Source organism: Seriola lalandi, unplaced genomic scaffold, assembly GCF_002814215.2.
Source record: "Seriola lalandi dorsalis isolate HSWRI2012SDOR001 ecotype SW California unplaced genomic scaffold, Sedor1 jcf7180002054548, whole genome shotgun sequence".
NCBI classification, from domain to species: domain Eukaryota; kingdom Metazoa; phylum Chordata; class Actinopteri; order Carangiformes; family Carangidae; genus Seriola; species Seriola lalandi.
The window spans coordinates 229559-245532 of record NW_019525101.1 but is presented as its reverse complement, the minus strand read 5'-3'; the positions used below and the strand labels follow the sequence as shown (position 1 = coordinate 245532).

General features: G+C 39.2%; 1 protein-coding gene across 2 annotated transcripts in view; it reads left to right on the top strand.

The window, feature by feature from the left end:
• The first annotated feature begins 1118 nt into the window (after positions 1-1118).
• Positions 1119-15974, top strand: part of LOC111661659 (zinc finger protein AEBP2) — a 33360-nt gene continuing 18504 nt past the window's right edge. The window contains exons 1-6 of one of the 2 annotated variants that reach the window (XR_015437803.1): positions 1119-1732; positions 3119-3329; positions 4306-4413; positions 4714-4889; positions 7130-7254; positions 14739-14806. Coding sequence is in view for 1 of the 2 variants with exons in the window: in XM_023415311.2 (XP_023271079.1) it covers positions 1191-1732; positions 3119-3329; positions 4306-4413; positions 4714-4900; positions 7130-7254; positions 14739-14806 (1241 nt within the window). In the remaining variant the exon portion in view is untranslated. Of the gene's footprint in view, positions 1733-3118; positions 3330-4305; positions 4414-4713; positions 4901-7129; positions 7255-14738; positions 14807-15974 lie in introns of both variants that reach the window. The other variant, XM_023415311.2, reaches the window with a different exon arrangement.

Here is a 15974-nt window from a genome sequence, read left to right as displayed (position 1 = left end):
TAAATAACGATTAACAAATAATTTACTAATGCTTTATAGATAAGTTGTAAGCCATTGAAAAGAGCAACTTTTTCTAATAAGCCACCAAGTCTAGAGTTACTTGTTAATAAGATATTAATAAATACATTTTGGCCCAGACACCCTTCAGGCTTTATCCAGAATATAAGTGGTCCATGTATCTACCTGGTGAACTACATAACTGCATAAAAAGATAAATCAAGTGTCCCAGTGGAGGAGGAAGAGCACCAGCTAAAATAATTTTTCACAACCTGGCACCCTAAAAGTTATTCTTATTGAATGAATGAATGAAAAAATGCTACTTAAGCATTATATTACATTACTTTCAGAGGCAAGAGAAAACAAAAAGAACGGAAAGCAATGCATGGTAGTGTATACATGTATAAATACATTATATAAGATATAACCTCAACAAATTAAACATACAGGACTCTCATATGTCCATTACAGACATTTAACAAAAGCTGAGCTACGTCAAATGTCTTATATGTCAATATGTACTGTAAGGAACAGTCATGTGTCATGTCAAGCAGTACTGCAATGCCCAGCAGACATTTAGAGGAAAAGTTTAACTGGAAGATGATAAAATGGACAGTAGAATATACAATGCAATTCATTCTCAACCTCATCTACATCACACAGGTGACTGCATTCCTTGGACTGAATGAAAGCATCCTGTTTCAAATCGACCTGTGAGCTCTTGTCAGGTTCATAGGGACATAAAATAATGACATTATGTTCTCAATTTTGATTCGCTTGATATTTCTCGTGACAATTTTTTCTTAATATTTGACTATTATTAACTTATAATAGGGAACATTAGGAAAATTGCTAACGCCATTGTATTGTCCAAGACCCTCAGCACATAAATGTTGATTCTAAAAATACACTTCAGTTATTATGCGTGGTTCCTGAAGGAGAATCCCCTGGCCTTAACTGATGAGTCTTTGCTCTAATAAACACTGACTCCTCTATTTAAAAGAAAGGAGGAAACTGAAACACATGGAATGTTTAAATACCAACGTCAGAGTTTGCCCTCCTCGTGCCGCCTCTGACCAATCAGAGAGCAGACAGTGTGATTTGACCCAGCCCTCCCTCTGCAGTGAAGCATTTGACGGTGCCACGGGTAAATTTTAATACCGAAAGTATCCCACGGTACGTACGCCGCTGAAATGGCTGCTGCGGCTACAGAAGAAACACCCGCACTGAGTACTGAGAACGATGCACCGACCGTAGAGACAAACGAAGGCAACGGTGAGGAGATAGAAAAGGGCCTTACCGAAGCGGAAACAGAGGAACCTGGCAGTAGCGTAGAACCGAAAATGGAAGAGGTGGGTGCGCAGGCCGGCGAAGACAAGCTCGCTGAAGCGGCAGACAAGGCCGCGAGCGAGGCGGTGACAGACGACAAGGCTGTAACGGTCAACCTGGAGGCGACAGCCGCTCCTGAAGAACCTGAGCAAAAGCCGGAGTTAGAGCAAAGCTCTGGAGGTAGTAACAACGAGCCTGCCACCGGTAACACGATGAAAGAAGTGAAGGAGGAACCAGGAGAAGACAGCCGGTGTTCGGGGATAGACAGCGAAAAGAGCAAAACAGTTTGTGAAGACAGTGAGAAACCCAGTGGCGGGGGTGGGGAGCTGGGCGATAAGAGGCGGCCGAGTGTGGAGATATCATCCTCGGATGGTGAACCGTTGAGCCGTATGGACTCGGAGGACAGGTTAGTGTGGGAAACTGACAGGTTACTCTTGACCAGTGTTGGGTGGGTGTGAACGCGTTACAGTAGCTACTGACAGTAATACTTCTTCTTCTTTCCCATCATTGAACAAGCACAGGATAACGATTAAGTTAAGTTTTTGTTATTAATAGGGCAAGCTGTTAAACAATATATTAATTTATATCAGCAACCTGCCAACCAAAATGTAATCAACCCTTTATCCTACACCCCTTATTTATTTTCACTTTAACTTGGTATTTATTTGTAGTAAAGATCAGACATGTCTCTGCCTGGATAACTATTTGCATTGCATAGTGACTATTGGAGAAAAGTTTGTGTGAGTGTGGTTGTCTCTGCGTCTAATTGTCTTGTATAGTCTTGTGTTGTATTTACCTTTTATTATGATTTCCTACTATGATGTCGTTTTAGTGTTTCGTTTCGTTTTGTATCATCTGTAAGGACCCCCTCGAAAATGAGATGGGACATCTCAAGGGGCTATCCTTGTAAATAAAGAATAAAGAATTTGATATGTTTTTCCCACAAAAAAAGTTACAGCACCTCCTACACCTCCATCTACTCCTTCTCCCTCATTGATAAACCCAGAACCTGTGTATACACTTTTATTTTCATTTAATAAGTTTCCCTGTTGGATGCAAGATGTCTCCTACTTAACTGAAAACTGCTGGAAGTTTCATATTTCACCATCATACTCCTGTAATCAAGAATGATCATGAATGGTTTCCAAAATAGTTGTTATGTCACAAAATCATCTGGTATGTACAAGACTTAAACTCATATTTATAGGAAACTTTCCACCTTAAGCATATGAATGGGGAAAATCCATTTGCAGATTATAATGTAACAACATCCTGCAAACTTTGGGTCAAACATCCAAGTTAAGTAACAACAAGCAAAACACATTTTTGAAGGGAGTGAGGTTTTAAACATGTTGGGAAAATAATCTATTTAAAGCTAATCCTACTGATCTTATTCATAAAACTAGCTTAAACACTGCACTGGAAATGGTAATGGGAAAGAAACTGTTACTTGTTGAATGAGTAATGAGTAAAATATTCCCTATGAGCCCTTTGTTGGTGTTGACAGCACAGCAAATTAATAATATAGTGCTAGGAGCATTGAATACAAGGATATAATTGATTTGGCATGAGTGATGAAAGTGGCATGCATGAAAAATCAGCTACAGCCTGGAAGCTTTCACGCATAGAGACTATGTAATGTGGCAAGTGATATCTGCACCTGTTCGTCACGGCTGTGCAAAGCCTGATCTAAGCTATCAAGATATTCTTGATGGCCTTAGTGCTCATGTTTTATAACTGTTGAGCTCTCTCTCCTCTCTCTCTAACCACTCCACCCTCTCATCACTCTCAGTATCAGCAGCACCCTGATGGAGATGGAGAGCACAGTGTCCAGCGGACGTTCCACTCCTGCTATGATGAATGGACAAAGCAGTGCCAGCTCCTCAGGGGCTAAGACAGTGGCTTACCCCTGCTGCTGGGACCTCTGTCCACAATGCTTCAACTCCAGCCCGGATCTGGCAGAGCATATCAGGGGAATTCATGTGGATGGACAGAGAGGAGGGGTTAGTAGATTTAAAAATTTTGGACAAGCTTTATGTTGATGTCCTAGCAGGCTGTAGCTTAACATTGTCAGTGCAGACACCCAAGACACAGTAGAACAATTTGCTGAAATTGGACAGCGTGCAACCTTTTGAATGTTAAATGGTTGGTTCAACTTGCTGTGAGGAGTTTTCGTTGAAACAACTTTCTGCTGAATAAATACTTCCCTTAAACAGTTCAGTGTGTTCTGTGAGTTATCTGGAGTAATGGGGACACTGTTTCTTGAAAGAAATGTTGCTGTTTCCTGTTTCACATCCAGTGTCAGTGTTGTGACCATGACAAACAAAATTCTTAATACCACTAGCGGTTTTTGTCTGAACTGACCCTTTAAGTTTTTTTGATTGCTTACTAAGTTGGAAACATCATTTAGTTACTGTGCACTTAGAATATGCCTTATGTAAGAAAATTAGGCAAACATGAATATTAAGCCGATTTTGAACCAACCTTTGAATGCAGCTGGAAACAAACTTGCCCTTGTTTTAGAGACCAAGTCTGGCATCTGAGTCACTTGTATAGTAAAAAGATTTTAACCTAAGTTGCAGTGTGCCTTACATTTTTAGGTTTCATTCAGTCTAAAAAAAAGTCTTGAATTAGCTTTGACAGGCACATGCTGGGAGTTTTTCTTTCTTTAGAAATACAAATGATATCACAAAGCACACTGACCTTCTCCACCTGTAGGCCATATCCAAGAAAGTCCACAGACTCCAGAGAATGGAAGTTGGGACTAAGCAACTTTACATGTATAATTTAAGAAATGGGTCTTTCTGTCTAACAATCCTTATCCAAACTGTTTCGACAATTAGCCTCTCTTTGTTCACACAGTTATTTTGCTATCTATAACATTGTTCTTTTGCTGTTTTCCACCTATTTCTTCTTTTTATTTGTCCTGCTACTCCAACATTAACCCCTTGTCCTGTCTTCTCTATTTGTGTTCCTCAGGTGTTTGTCTGTCTGTGGAAGGGTTGTAAGGTTTATAACACACCATCCACCAGTCAGAGTTGGCTCCAGAGACACATGTTGACCCACAGTGGAGATAAGCCCTTTAAGGTAAAACCAGTAACTCAGGCATGATGTACATCTGCAGCAATTTTTCTTTTCATATTCTGATGATAATTAACATTCATACGTATCTGATAATATTCTGCTTATGGGTAATGTTTATAGTATCAACATCTAGGTCGAGTCAACATCATTGTTGCTTCACTAACAAAGTTTGGTTGCACAGGACAGCACCTTCCCCAGCATCTACTCAGCCACATCATTAACTAAAATAGATATTTCTTAGTAGCTTATTTGAAAAGTTGTCATCTTGTCGATCTAATTGTCATTGTTTGTGCTCTGTTCCAGTGTGTAGTTGGTGGCTGCAATGCCAGCTTTGCTTCCCAGGGAGGGCTGGCCCGGCATGTACCCAGTCACTTCAGCCAGCAGAGCTCCTCCAAAATGTCCAGCCAGGCCAAACTCAAAGAGGAGTCACCCTCCAAGGCTGGACTCAACAAAAGGAAAAAACTCAAGAACAAACGCAGGTGCTCCCTACGTACGTACCTAACAAGCACACAAACTAAACCAGTTTCAAAATGTTTCTCATTGTGATTTCCGTCTTTTCTTTGATGGTTAGGATTACAAGCTTCAACACATTTTTGATGTAGTGCCATTTATGTTGTGCTGAAACAGATGTGTTCAGCTCCTGACCTCCCACATCTCTTTGTTGGAGAATCTAGTGCTGGACCACACACACACACACACACACACACACACACACAAACACAAACAGGAACTTAAACTTATGCCAACTAGACAGCCAGAGTTTCCCCATGGCAATGTTCTGCATTTCACAGAAACTTTTGAGTTTTTTTCTTATAATTTCTCTCTGCTGGTGTCTGTGCCCAGGTAGATGCTGATCGTTAGCTCCCTTGTGGCAGACTTTACCTCAGATAGCCTGTCTCTCTCTCTGCATTATGCAGACCCAGCTCTTTTTTCTACTTGTAACCTCTACTTGTCTGTTTTTTTTTTTTGTGAGGTGCAAAAGCAAAATTACAATTACAATTACAAAATAGCATTACAGACAAATTGGAAGCTGTAAAACACATATCTCCCATTACTGTGGGTTTTACAGATTTCGTTGGAAGATTTTATGAGGTCATTAAAAGACCACATCAATAGTTTTGCATATTTCAGTACATTAGCTAAAGATTTTATATACTTGGGGTTATTTCCATCTTTTTTCCCAAGCATAACGTTTTAGATTGATTGCCATTAACCTACATTAATAGCCATTGACCTACATTAATTTGAATACAAAATCCAAATCAACTTGCAAAGACACAACAGAAAACTGAAAAATTGCCTGAGGTTATGATCTGTCCAAGTAAACTGTCTTATTAAGTCTTGTACTGATGCATGGTAATTCAGCCAACAAGGACCCTTTTTAGAACTCGCAATAGTGGTGCATTCACAGACACTCTTGACATTGAACAATTGATAGTTGAGTGAAAAAAGCCTTTCATTCATGAAACATGTTGACAGAAAATAAAAGAAAATAAAAAAACAAAAACAACAAAATGAAACTATAAGAAAATGTATACCGTATGAGGATCATCTTTCTTGCATTAATAAAAGATTATGAATGCAGCAACAGGTGAGAGAACAGTCTTAGCTTGTCAGTCCATTACAAAAGATGGTAATATAACTTCAACAAAAAAAAAAAAAAAATCAATCAATAAAAAGGATCAAAATGTATGAAAGAATACATAAGTTTCATCTAGTTGTTTTATCCTGTAGTGAAGTGGCTGGAAACCAATGGCTTGATTGAGGTTGATATTCTTGCATTAACCATTTCCTGTTGATTATCTCTGCTGCAAGTTGCAGCTGTTACAAGTATTGTTTTGTGGAACCACTGCATGAGTCTCTTGCATCAAAGCAGCATACTAGTTAGTTAGGTAGATGTTTGGAATATTATTTAGCCATGGAAATGCAGTCCTTCATCAGAGGTTCGTCTCTTGACATGGCTAAAACAGAATTAATCTGATTTTAATTTACAGTTTTTATTTTTTTTTATGATGCAACTTTTTGGTGTTGACTTTAGAATGATCTCTAATACATAGGATTGAGACCCAAGTCCTATTCAAAGCACTCTGAGAAAACAAAAAATAAGAAACTTTATGGATGTAGATTATGGAAAAAAATGCCAGAGAATTACACGTTTGCATGTTTTTATTGTATTTCACTCTTCTGATTAAAAGATGCTCATTATTCATTTGAGTGCCAGTTGAGATTCAGTGCGGATTCCTAGTCGTACCTAGATGGACCAGTTTTACAAAATTGTAATAGAAAAAAAAAAAAAGTGTTTTCGCTTTCATAGACTACAAAGGGCCTTGCATAGCCCTCAACTGAAAATCCTGAAAAAATGTATTTTATAATAACATTGAATTTCAAGAGGTCTGAATTATTTCCTTACCACTGAATATGTGCAGTGAGGCAGTTATTCAGAGCAACTAAACCATAAGAATTTCATTACTATATCTTTCAACGGAGAGTTTCACCTCTTATTTTACTGACTTGGGACTTTTTTGTTGCTGCAAAGCAATATTTAAAAACCACAATGGAATAGCATTTTTCAGTCATGAGATGATTCTGACGTAGTTATGGTTAGTTACAGAAAGACTTGGAAAAGCCATGGAATTTTTATATGTTGGAGCCACAGTGGGGAAACCTGGTGTTATGTTTGTTTGACTCTGGTCTCATTGATTGTGTCCTTCCTATCCAGCGAGGCCCCACGACTTCTTCGATGCCCAAACCATGGATGCTATTCGACACAGGGCCATCTGTCTCAACCTCGCCACCCACATTGAGAGTGTGGGCAATGGCCACAGTGTGGTCTTTCATAGCACGGTGAGTGCTTCACTACTTTTCTGTGTCTTTTAGTATTTGCCTATGGCTACCTGTTTATGTTTTAATGGGTTTAGAGACAATGAGGAGCAGTGGGAATACAGAGAAGAGGGTGGCAGGGGTGGGGGATAAATGATCAGAATTATCAGATGCCTTCCTCTGCTCTGTGGGTTACTACTATTTATATTGTTTTCCACTCCTTAACATTAATTAATAAACATTAAATGTTCCATCATAGAAAAGTCATCATAACATGAGTTATGCAGACAAAAAATTAGGCCTGTTTCAGATTTAGTAAAACATACTTAACATGGGTCCATCAACAGAAGTTTTAATCATTGACTTTGGAGCTGTTTAGGCCACCTTGATATACACAAGTCTAGTCAACAGTTAATTTTTAGTTTCATTATGATTTTACATTTTAAACCCCACATCCAGGGGTTAAAACAATCCTGATATAATGAGGAATCTGTGAATAGTTTATAAACCACTATCAGTCTCTGCATCTGCATATTGAAAAAGTGTTATAGGCATAATGTAGCAGCAGTGGAAGCAGCATTCTTCCTTACACAACAGACAAATCAAAGCATCAACATATGACTGTTGAGACATTGATGAGAATATATAAAGATTATACTCGGTACTTATTCTGTTTCATGTCTAAATCATAATCTGTCAAGTAATGAATATAGACAGTCTGCCAGCCTAATATACATAATTATTGTCACATTTGTCCCCCCCCTTGATTTTTGAAATCGCTTTATTTTTTTTGTTATTTTCTTTTTAGACGACAGGGGGTGTGAAAGAATCACTGCAGATTTTTTTTTCTCTGTGCACTTGAAGTGAACCTTGTGAATCGCCCCAAGACTTGATGTTGTTTTCTCAGAATCAAGCTTCACAGGAAACACAATTGGATTGTTTTTGAGTATAGTGCCCAGTCCATTCTGAACCCAGTGCATGATACATTGTTAATGAGCTGTTAAGTGCCTTTGCACCTTACTATTGAGGGCACACATGAGCACTTGCAGGAAAAATTGTTTTCCAAGTGAAAGATTCTCCATCCCTCACTGACAATGTCTCTAAAGAGTGGGGGAGTGAATTCTATATTAATGGAGGTTAACTGTAGTGACATCTTGGGTGTGAAGGGTGTGAATCACAGAATTTTTGAATGATTGCTGTTCTTACTCAGTTCCACTAGGGAGCACCATGTCTCCTGTTCAGAAGCCTCAAATTGCATGATGGTATCATTTTTGCTTATAATCTGGAAAAAGAAAGGCTCCTCATGTGCTGCATCATTCTGCTTTCTTTCACATACTGTAAATAAAAAACATCCTCACAATCCCACTTAATTTGTTTATCAGCATAGTCTCCTGTTATATTGATATAGAAGCTTACTCTTTAATCAGTGGCAGTGATTTTGTTTACAGTGGTTACCTTAGGGCATTTGGCCAATATTATCTTCTTGTAGCACTTTGCAGAGAGAATTTGCCAGTAGGTATTTTTATTTCACCCCCACTGAGTTCATTCTTATATAGATCATACATTTAGTGTGCTATTTTGCATGCTAATGCCACCACTTGCTAACCTAGCAGAAATAATTAGTGTGCTCATTAGTGGAAGAATATACATTTCATGTACATTTTCTCCCCTAAGAGAAAAGTGAAAACATCTCCTGGGGCCCTTCATATGTGACTTAAACCACTTGGATAGATACTCTACATTTAAAGACACAAACATACACACACAGGTAGGGTGGTTGTTTTGTAGAGATGATCAATGATTGTTATCATGATATTAATAAGTACATTAGGGTAACAGTGTAGGAGTATCAATTTCTGTCACAATATGGCTAATTGCAGAACAGAAATATACAAGGAGATATTGTCATAGTATGATTTTAAAGTCAGGAAACTATAATGATAATAATGATAAAAAAATAAAATAAAATTCAATACCACAGCAAGAAACAAAAAAAACAGCAGAGGCTGCAGCACACAGTGTGTTAATTTGTGTGTATGTGTGTGCACACTCACACACACACAGACATACACATGCACACACCTCCATATAGTCTGTGTACATGTAGATATGTTAGATCGATATGTTAGCCTAAACAAGCTAACATTAGCCTTTGAGAACATTGTGTGCGCAGTGTTGTTACAACAGATGCCAGTGGCCGCAATTCACAAACAATAACAGTAAAATTTCAGGACATGAACATTTTGACAACATGCTTTTGATATATAGTTAACAACTAAAACTCACTCACCTTGAATTTTGTCTATAGATCTGGATCTGCCTTTGAGGTTCTTGGATGAGTTTTAGGTGTTTCCTCATTTCATTTGAAATGCACTGTTTGCATACTGGCTTTTGGTTGCTTATAAGTTGTCTCTGCTGATCTGCATCAAATGCAAAATATGTTCATACAACAGTCTTGGCATTTTTTTATTTATTTATTTATTTATTTATTTTCACAAATCGCGGCTGACCTCTTTTCACTAAACTTGCTTTCTGAAATACAACCCTGCACTTGCAGCTGCCATTCCACGTGTTGTTGTTATTGTTTATGCGCCTCCTGTCTTCTTCTCTTTTGTTGTTGTCAGACTAGGAGGCTTCTAGGGTTATTATACTGCCCTCATCAGTTGCAGAAGAATCACATGTCCAGTACCTACAACATCTTCGTTACCTACAGTACTGTATTTTCTGCATATAAACAGATAGCCATGAAAATACATTTACAATGGCAATACTTTAAGCACTATTGAGCATGAGTGTTGAATGCAGTTTTAGACAAACTTGTGGGTAATGCTTCTGTTCATGATGAAATGTAATTAGAGTGCCGACACTAGTGCTATCCTCACTACAGTATTTGCGTTACTCTTAGTCTCTCTCAGTCCCTTTCAACTCTTTTCTGCTCTGCTCTGCTCCTGCAAACCTCAACTGCTCTCCAGCAGCCAAGAATTTTAAAAGAAAAGCTCAGGAAAAAAAAAGTGAAGATAAAGCTTGGGAAGAGGTTAAGAGAGGTAACCGCATATTTGGACATAGACTGAGGAGGAGGAAGAGCTAGCCAGGGGAAGGAGAGTAACAAATGGAGAGAAACAGAGACTTGGAGAGAAAGGACAAGGAAAGGGGGTTAAATAAAGGTCAGGGTCATGGAATCGGAAGGAGATCTGGCCAGTTGGGCATACATTCTCCTTCTCTCTAACCCCCAGAGAGGATTGTGGTGGAGAAAGACTGCGGTGCTGCGTCAAACCCCAGGCCCCAACGGGCCCTCCCAGGCCTGGGGAGATGGAGCAGAGCTGTAGGGGTTCTGTGGAGTTTGGCCAGTGGGCCTGCTGACACGCCAGAGCAACTCAGTCATGTTTATGATGGGATATTTTTGTTATTGCGCCAATCTGCGTCATCCGCAGCTTGACCCCCTGACACCAGACAGGCACCCAGTTTTAGCAGGCCTGCCCTCCCCCGGCTTTGGTCCTGCCGTTTTCACTGCCTTGTTTTGGAGCCACACTAATATCCACTGTTAACTCCCTATTTCCTCCTGCTCTCACTCTCTGTAGAGGATAAAGATCTGTCCCTTTAAAGCATCAACTGCTATCATCAAACCACTCGGCTCACAAATCACTTCATGCTGCTTAAACACAAGCCCACTTCTTCATTTTCAGCATTTACATACATGGTCATGGCCCCTTCAAGCGTAGCCTGGCTTTGTGATTATTAGCCTGGTGCTGTGAGGAGCCTGAGGGCATAGGTTAACAGCAATGCATTTTTAATTAAAAGCGCAGTAAAGCAGCTGCAGATGTACAGAGTCTTGGCTACAGGGCTTGAGACACTTATAGTATGGCTGGCCTGTTGCAGCCAGTACTGGACTTAGGCTAATTCTGCAGCCAGGTCGCATTGTTGTCTCTGAGAAGTTGTCTCGTCTCCCTCATGTGGATTTACAGTGGAGCAGTAGTAGCTATCCAAGCCCTGGTGGAAAGCTAGCAGATAAAGGCAGAGGCAGATAACCAAGACAAATTGAGAGACAATGTTAATTTGTGAAGTGAGATTGATTCTCTGAGTCAGTGAACAGGAGGGATTATAAATAATAACATCTCTAATTATAATTTAATATTCTTTTCTAATTTCTCATAAGTTCATAAGAAAGCTTTTGAAAAATGTGCATCTTAAAATAAGGTGCTTAATTTTACAAAAATGAAATAAAGTGTAGCTTGAGTTTCCCTTTTTGTACTTTTTTCTTCTTTTTTCTTTAAATTCAACGCATTGAGCAGTTTTAACCCCTGCTTTTCTCTTTCTTTTCCTCTTATGTCCCACTCCCCCACTTCCCCACTTATTTCTCCAACTGTCTGTTGTCTCATCCCCTCTGTGTGCATCTCACTCATTGACTCGAGTCACACACTCGAGCTGCCCATGTTAAAATAGAAATGCTTTGTCGAAATGGAATATTTCTCAATAATTTATAGGTTATAGGTCAGGTTCTGGATAGGACGGTGCTTGGGTCCAGATGTAAACTGTGGTCTGCCTATTAGTGACCTCTGCTTTGGATAATTATCGAGATATCGAGACTGTAATATGGCCTAAAGGAGCTATTGCCTCAAATAAAAACTGGAGACTCGAGTTTTTCCCATATACACACATATATAATTGTCCTGTTTCAGTCACTCTGGTTGTATGTGCGTATCCACTTTGTTATCCTTTGCTAATCCTTTCCGGCTGTTACATGTACTATGCCTCCAGATGATTCTGTCTCCTGCAACTCGAGAGAGCTTTTCATTTGAAAGAGTTACAGGAAGTGTTGAGTTTTATTAACACCATTAAATACAGTAACTTTTGATGTGAGGAACTATGGCATTAGTAACTATTGCGGTTTCTACATAGCCAAAGTTAATATTAACAGCTGTTAACTGACCAGTCTAGAAGAAATGTTGCGAGTTCAGTATCTGTCCTGTGGAAAGCAATGCCAATGTTAACTTGTTCTACTTCTATTTATTTTACTTCTTTTGTTCTACTGAAGTTAGCGTGCTAAACAGCTAGCCCTGGCCCCTTCAGACTTTCTTGTCGCTTTCCAATAGCAAGTTGCTGTAGTGTCCAATCTACCCTGAAGTCATAGGGCAGCTCTGAGGGCATATTATAACCTCTTGTATTGTAAAGGTAATGGTAGCAAAAAAAAACGCATTTGGCTTCAGAGAATACTTACAAATAGCCCCTGTAATGGACACATCGAAAGAAAAGGTGGGGATTTACAGAATTTGCATTTGTAAATATAAAATCTGTAAGACAGGGGGCTGTCTAACGCAGTCTAACTAATGAATCTTACCTACATGTTCACATGTATTTTAGAGAACCCAGGCAGACAGCAGGAGACCCCTACTGCATCTCCTCCATGTATCACTCTAACCCACCGTCACTGAACGGGAAAAGGATGCAGAAATCTCCACTGTTTTTTCCCTTTAAAGTCAGACTGTAGCACTCATATTTGTTTTTATATGTCATAGAAAAGGGCTTAGACTTCATATCAGAAGTATTTGTGTTCAAGCGTGTGTAATTTTCTCAGGTTCATCACTCATGCTGTTACTGCTGTTTTGCTCTCTCTGCTTGTTCTCTTGTCCACTGTAAGGAGTTTTGTGCGTGAGCACTATATTACAGACAAGAGGCAACAACATGGTTGATTTGCCAACTTGGCTGCTATTTACATAGCTTCTCACAGACAAATGATATGGCACCAAGCCAGCAAAAACAAAATCTCATATCTGCTAACCTAGTCTAAATATTTCTTTCAAAAAGTTAATCAGTCTGTAACTAAATATGTTTGTGTCCCATTTGTTTTCCTAAATACTTCTTCCAACGACTCTATACCTGGAAGCTTATCAGAATATAAATATGGATTTGTACGTTTTTTTGCAAAGCCCCTCCTGCATACAAAAGGGATGGAGCTATTTCCTAATGCATTAGCATAGAGAAATGTTGTAAAGAAAAAAGTGACATGCAGATTTTTACTTCAATATGGACACAAGACAAAAACATGAATCTCAGCATAGAAATATGCACTATTGTCACATTGGTGAGATAAATGAAACTGACTGAGGTTCCTTAAAACAAAGAAATTGATACATATTTTGGCTAAAATGTGGGAGGGTAGGAAAAGTAGTAGTGGAGAAGAGTGATTCTAGGTCTCTGTCTCCTGTCTCCTGTCTCCTGTCTCGGTGCAGCCTCCTCCCTTCTGTCCTCAAACCAGTTTCCATCAATGCCGCAGCCAGTCCCTAGAGTCATAAAAATAATTTCAGATATTCATGTGCGTAAGAGAAGTTCTTCACATGTGAACTCATTCACCATCCTAAAAATAGACATTCCTCACAAAAAAGAGCCAATTGACGCAAGAGGTTATATCTAGGGCTATTTTTGACACTCCTGGTTATTTTTCTAGCTTTTCTTTTCCCTACTGACAATATTTGTGTGGATTCCAGACCAGTTTTACTATAAACCAACACAGCATGATAGATGAAATGTTATACATGAAAAGGGCCAACTATTCAGGAAATCTGGTATTGCCTTGAGAGTATTTTCACAAGAAGAACTGCCTTGAAGTTTGTGGTTGTGTTGGCAGATTAAGTCTTGAGGTAATTAAACCAGGTAACAGAACACAACACAGATAAAATGAACACATCGTGTCATGTTCTGCAGCAAACATTAGAAAGTGGGTGCTAGTTCCAGTCAGACACACGCCTGTTTAAAGTGTTGAAGCGTCTGGTGCTGACATAATTCAAAACAAGAGCAGTGACTTGTTTATGGTGATAACTGTTCCGCCTGTAGTCCATTTCTATCTTCTTGGCTCTCTACGGTGCCAGCTGTGATAAACAGTTCTCAGTTAAGTCCAAACACTTAGGAGATATCAAACTTTTGTCTGAATTTGAATTCAGTGGTCTTATAGTATGTTTCAGAGTAATGTGGGATAGATCCCGTTGAAAATAGAAATCTCTCTGAGCTCTTGCATGCATTATTAAGATTGCTCACATTGCTTATTAGTGTAATGATCAGCCACTGTATCACTCTGTGAGATGTTTGAAGCATGTAGCCTCATTATTCGTTAGAGATGGGGCTGGATGGGGCTTGTCTTTGAAGCTGGTTCTCTACAGACAACGATACTGCTGCAATATGAGCCAAACCCGACACATTAATGCAAATCTGATGCTTATAAAATTGCAAACTAGCTTGAAATTTGAAATTAACCATAATATGTGGGTTAAGTTATATGCCTTTTGGAAATATTTGGTGGTTACTTTTCATTGGTGAGGCCAGTTACAGTTGCCTGGGTGTTGCATATGCCAAATGACAACAGTGCAGCAGAGACAAATTGACTGACTGAGTGAAATGACAGTGTGAAAACACAAGTATTCATTTTCTTGGTCTCTCTGTACTTCTTTGTGTCTTTTGTAACTCAAACTGTTTTTTTTTTTTCTCTTTGTTTTTTTTGCTTGATTGTCTCTGTGCAGGTGCTGGCCAGAAGGAAAGAAGGGTCTGGAAAGGTCAAGGTTCTCCTGCACTGGACACCTGAGGATATGTGAGTAAAACTTCTCCTACACTATACATCATCTGCATAAGCCTTTACCTTGCCTAATATAAGCTAAGATAGGATTTTAAAAAGAACAGATGCATAAATTAAAAATGATGATGTAATGCATGACGGAGAGTGCAGGGTACCAGTTACTGACACATTAATCATGAATAATAAGTTAATTAAAATAAGTAAATAATAATAACTTCACAGAAAAGTGCATTACTGTTGCTTTGTGTCACAACAAAGCCGGGGTTGTGGTAAAATGTAAAATACCCATTCGTTGCTTTGAGCTTACCTTGGTTTTAGTTCATTTAGTTTAACAAATAATACTTCAGGGAGGAAGGTTATCATTCATTGTCTATTACACTTTCAGTGAGTCGTTGCTCCCAACAGCAACATGCCATTCTCATTCATCAATCTCTCCACTCTGCTCCTGGCATCGCCCCTCTGACTGACTCATTAGATACTACCTGCCGTCTAGAGGCTCGACAACTAATCAAAAATCACAAATGACAAACTGTCACAATGACACTGTGTCTGTACAAAAGGGACATAGGCCATTATCGATTACTCTGAGCGCGTGACGGTGATCGGGGGCGGATACGCGCGACGGATACGCGCGGCGCATCGGGAGCGAGCGCATGTGAGCCTGAAGACGGCAGAAAGTGCAGAGTGGAGAGAGAGAACGGAGGCTGCCAGTCAGAGACTAATTGATTTCACCGTTATTGTGTGCGTGCGTCCGTGAGACCTGTAAGTCGTATTATTTATGTTGCTAGTTCATTATCCTTTGTTTTCATAAGTTGATAATTATAGACACCTAGCTTGGAGCTGCTTGCTAACTTAAAGCATATGGTTGTTAATTGGTCAGCTAGAAGTGGATGTGTAGCTACATATTTGTTCTGTATTTAAGTTAGTGAGTTCGCTGTTTATGCTAACTAGTTATACTATATATACAGAAAGTTGTGTGTTTGTTACAAATATTAAAGGTGCATATGTCATATATGTTTGTGCGTGTAATGTGGGCCATATAATGTTTTTTTCCTTCCTTTTGGACAGAACCATTCACACAAAGCTGTGCCCATGTTCTGTACTGTTGCCTGAACCTATTAAACAGTCAAACCAAAGAAGAGTTGTCAGCATCTGTGTTTTGACAGACACACCTGGGGCGAAG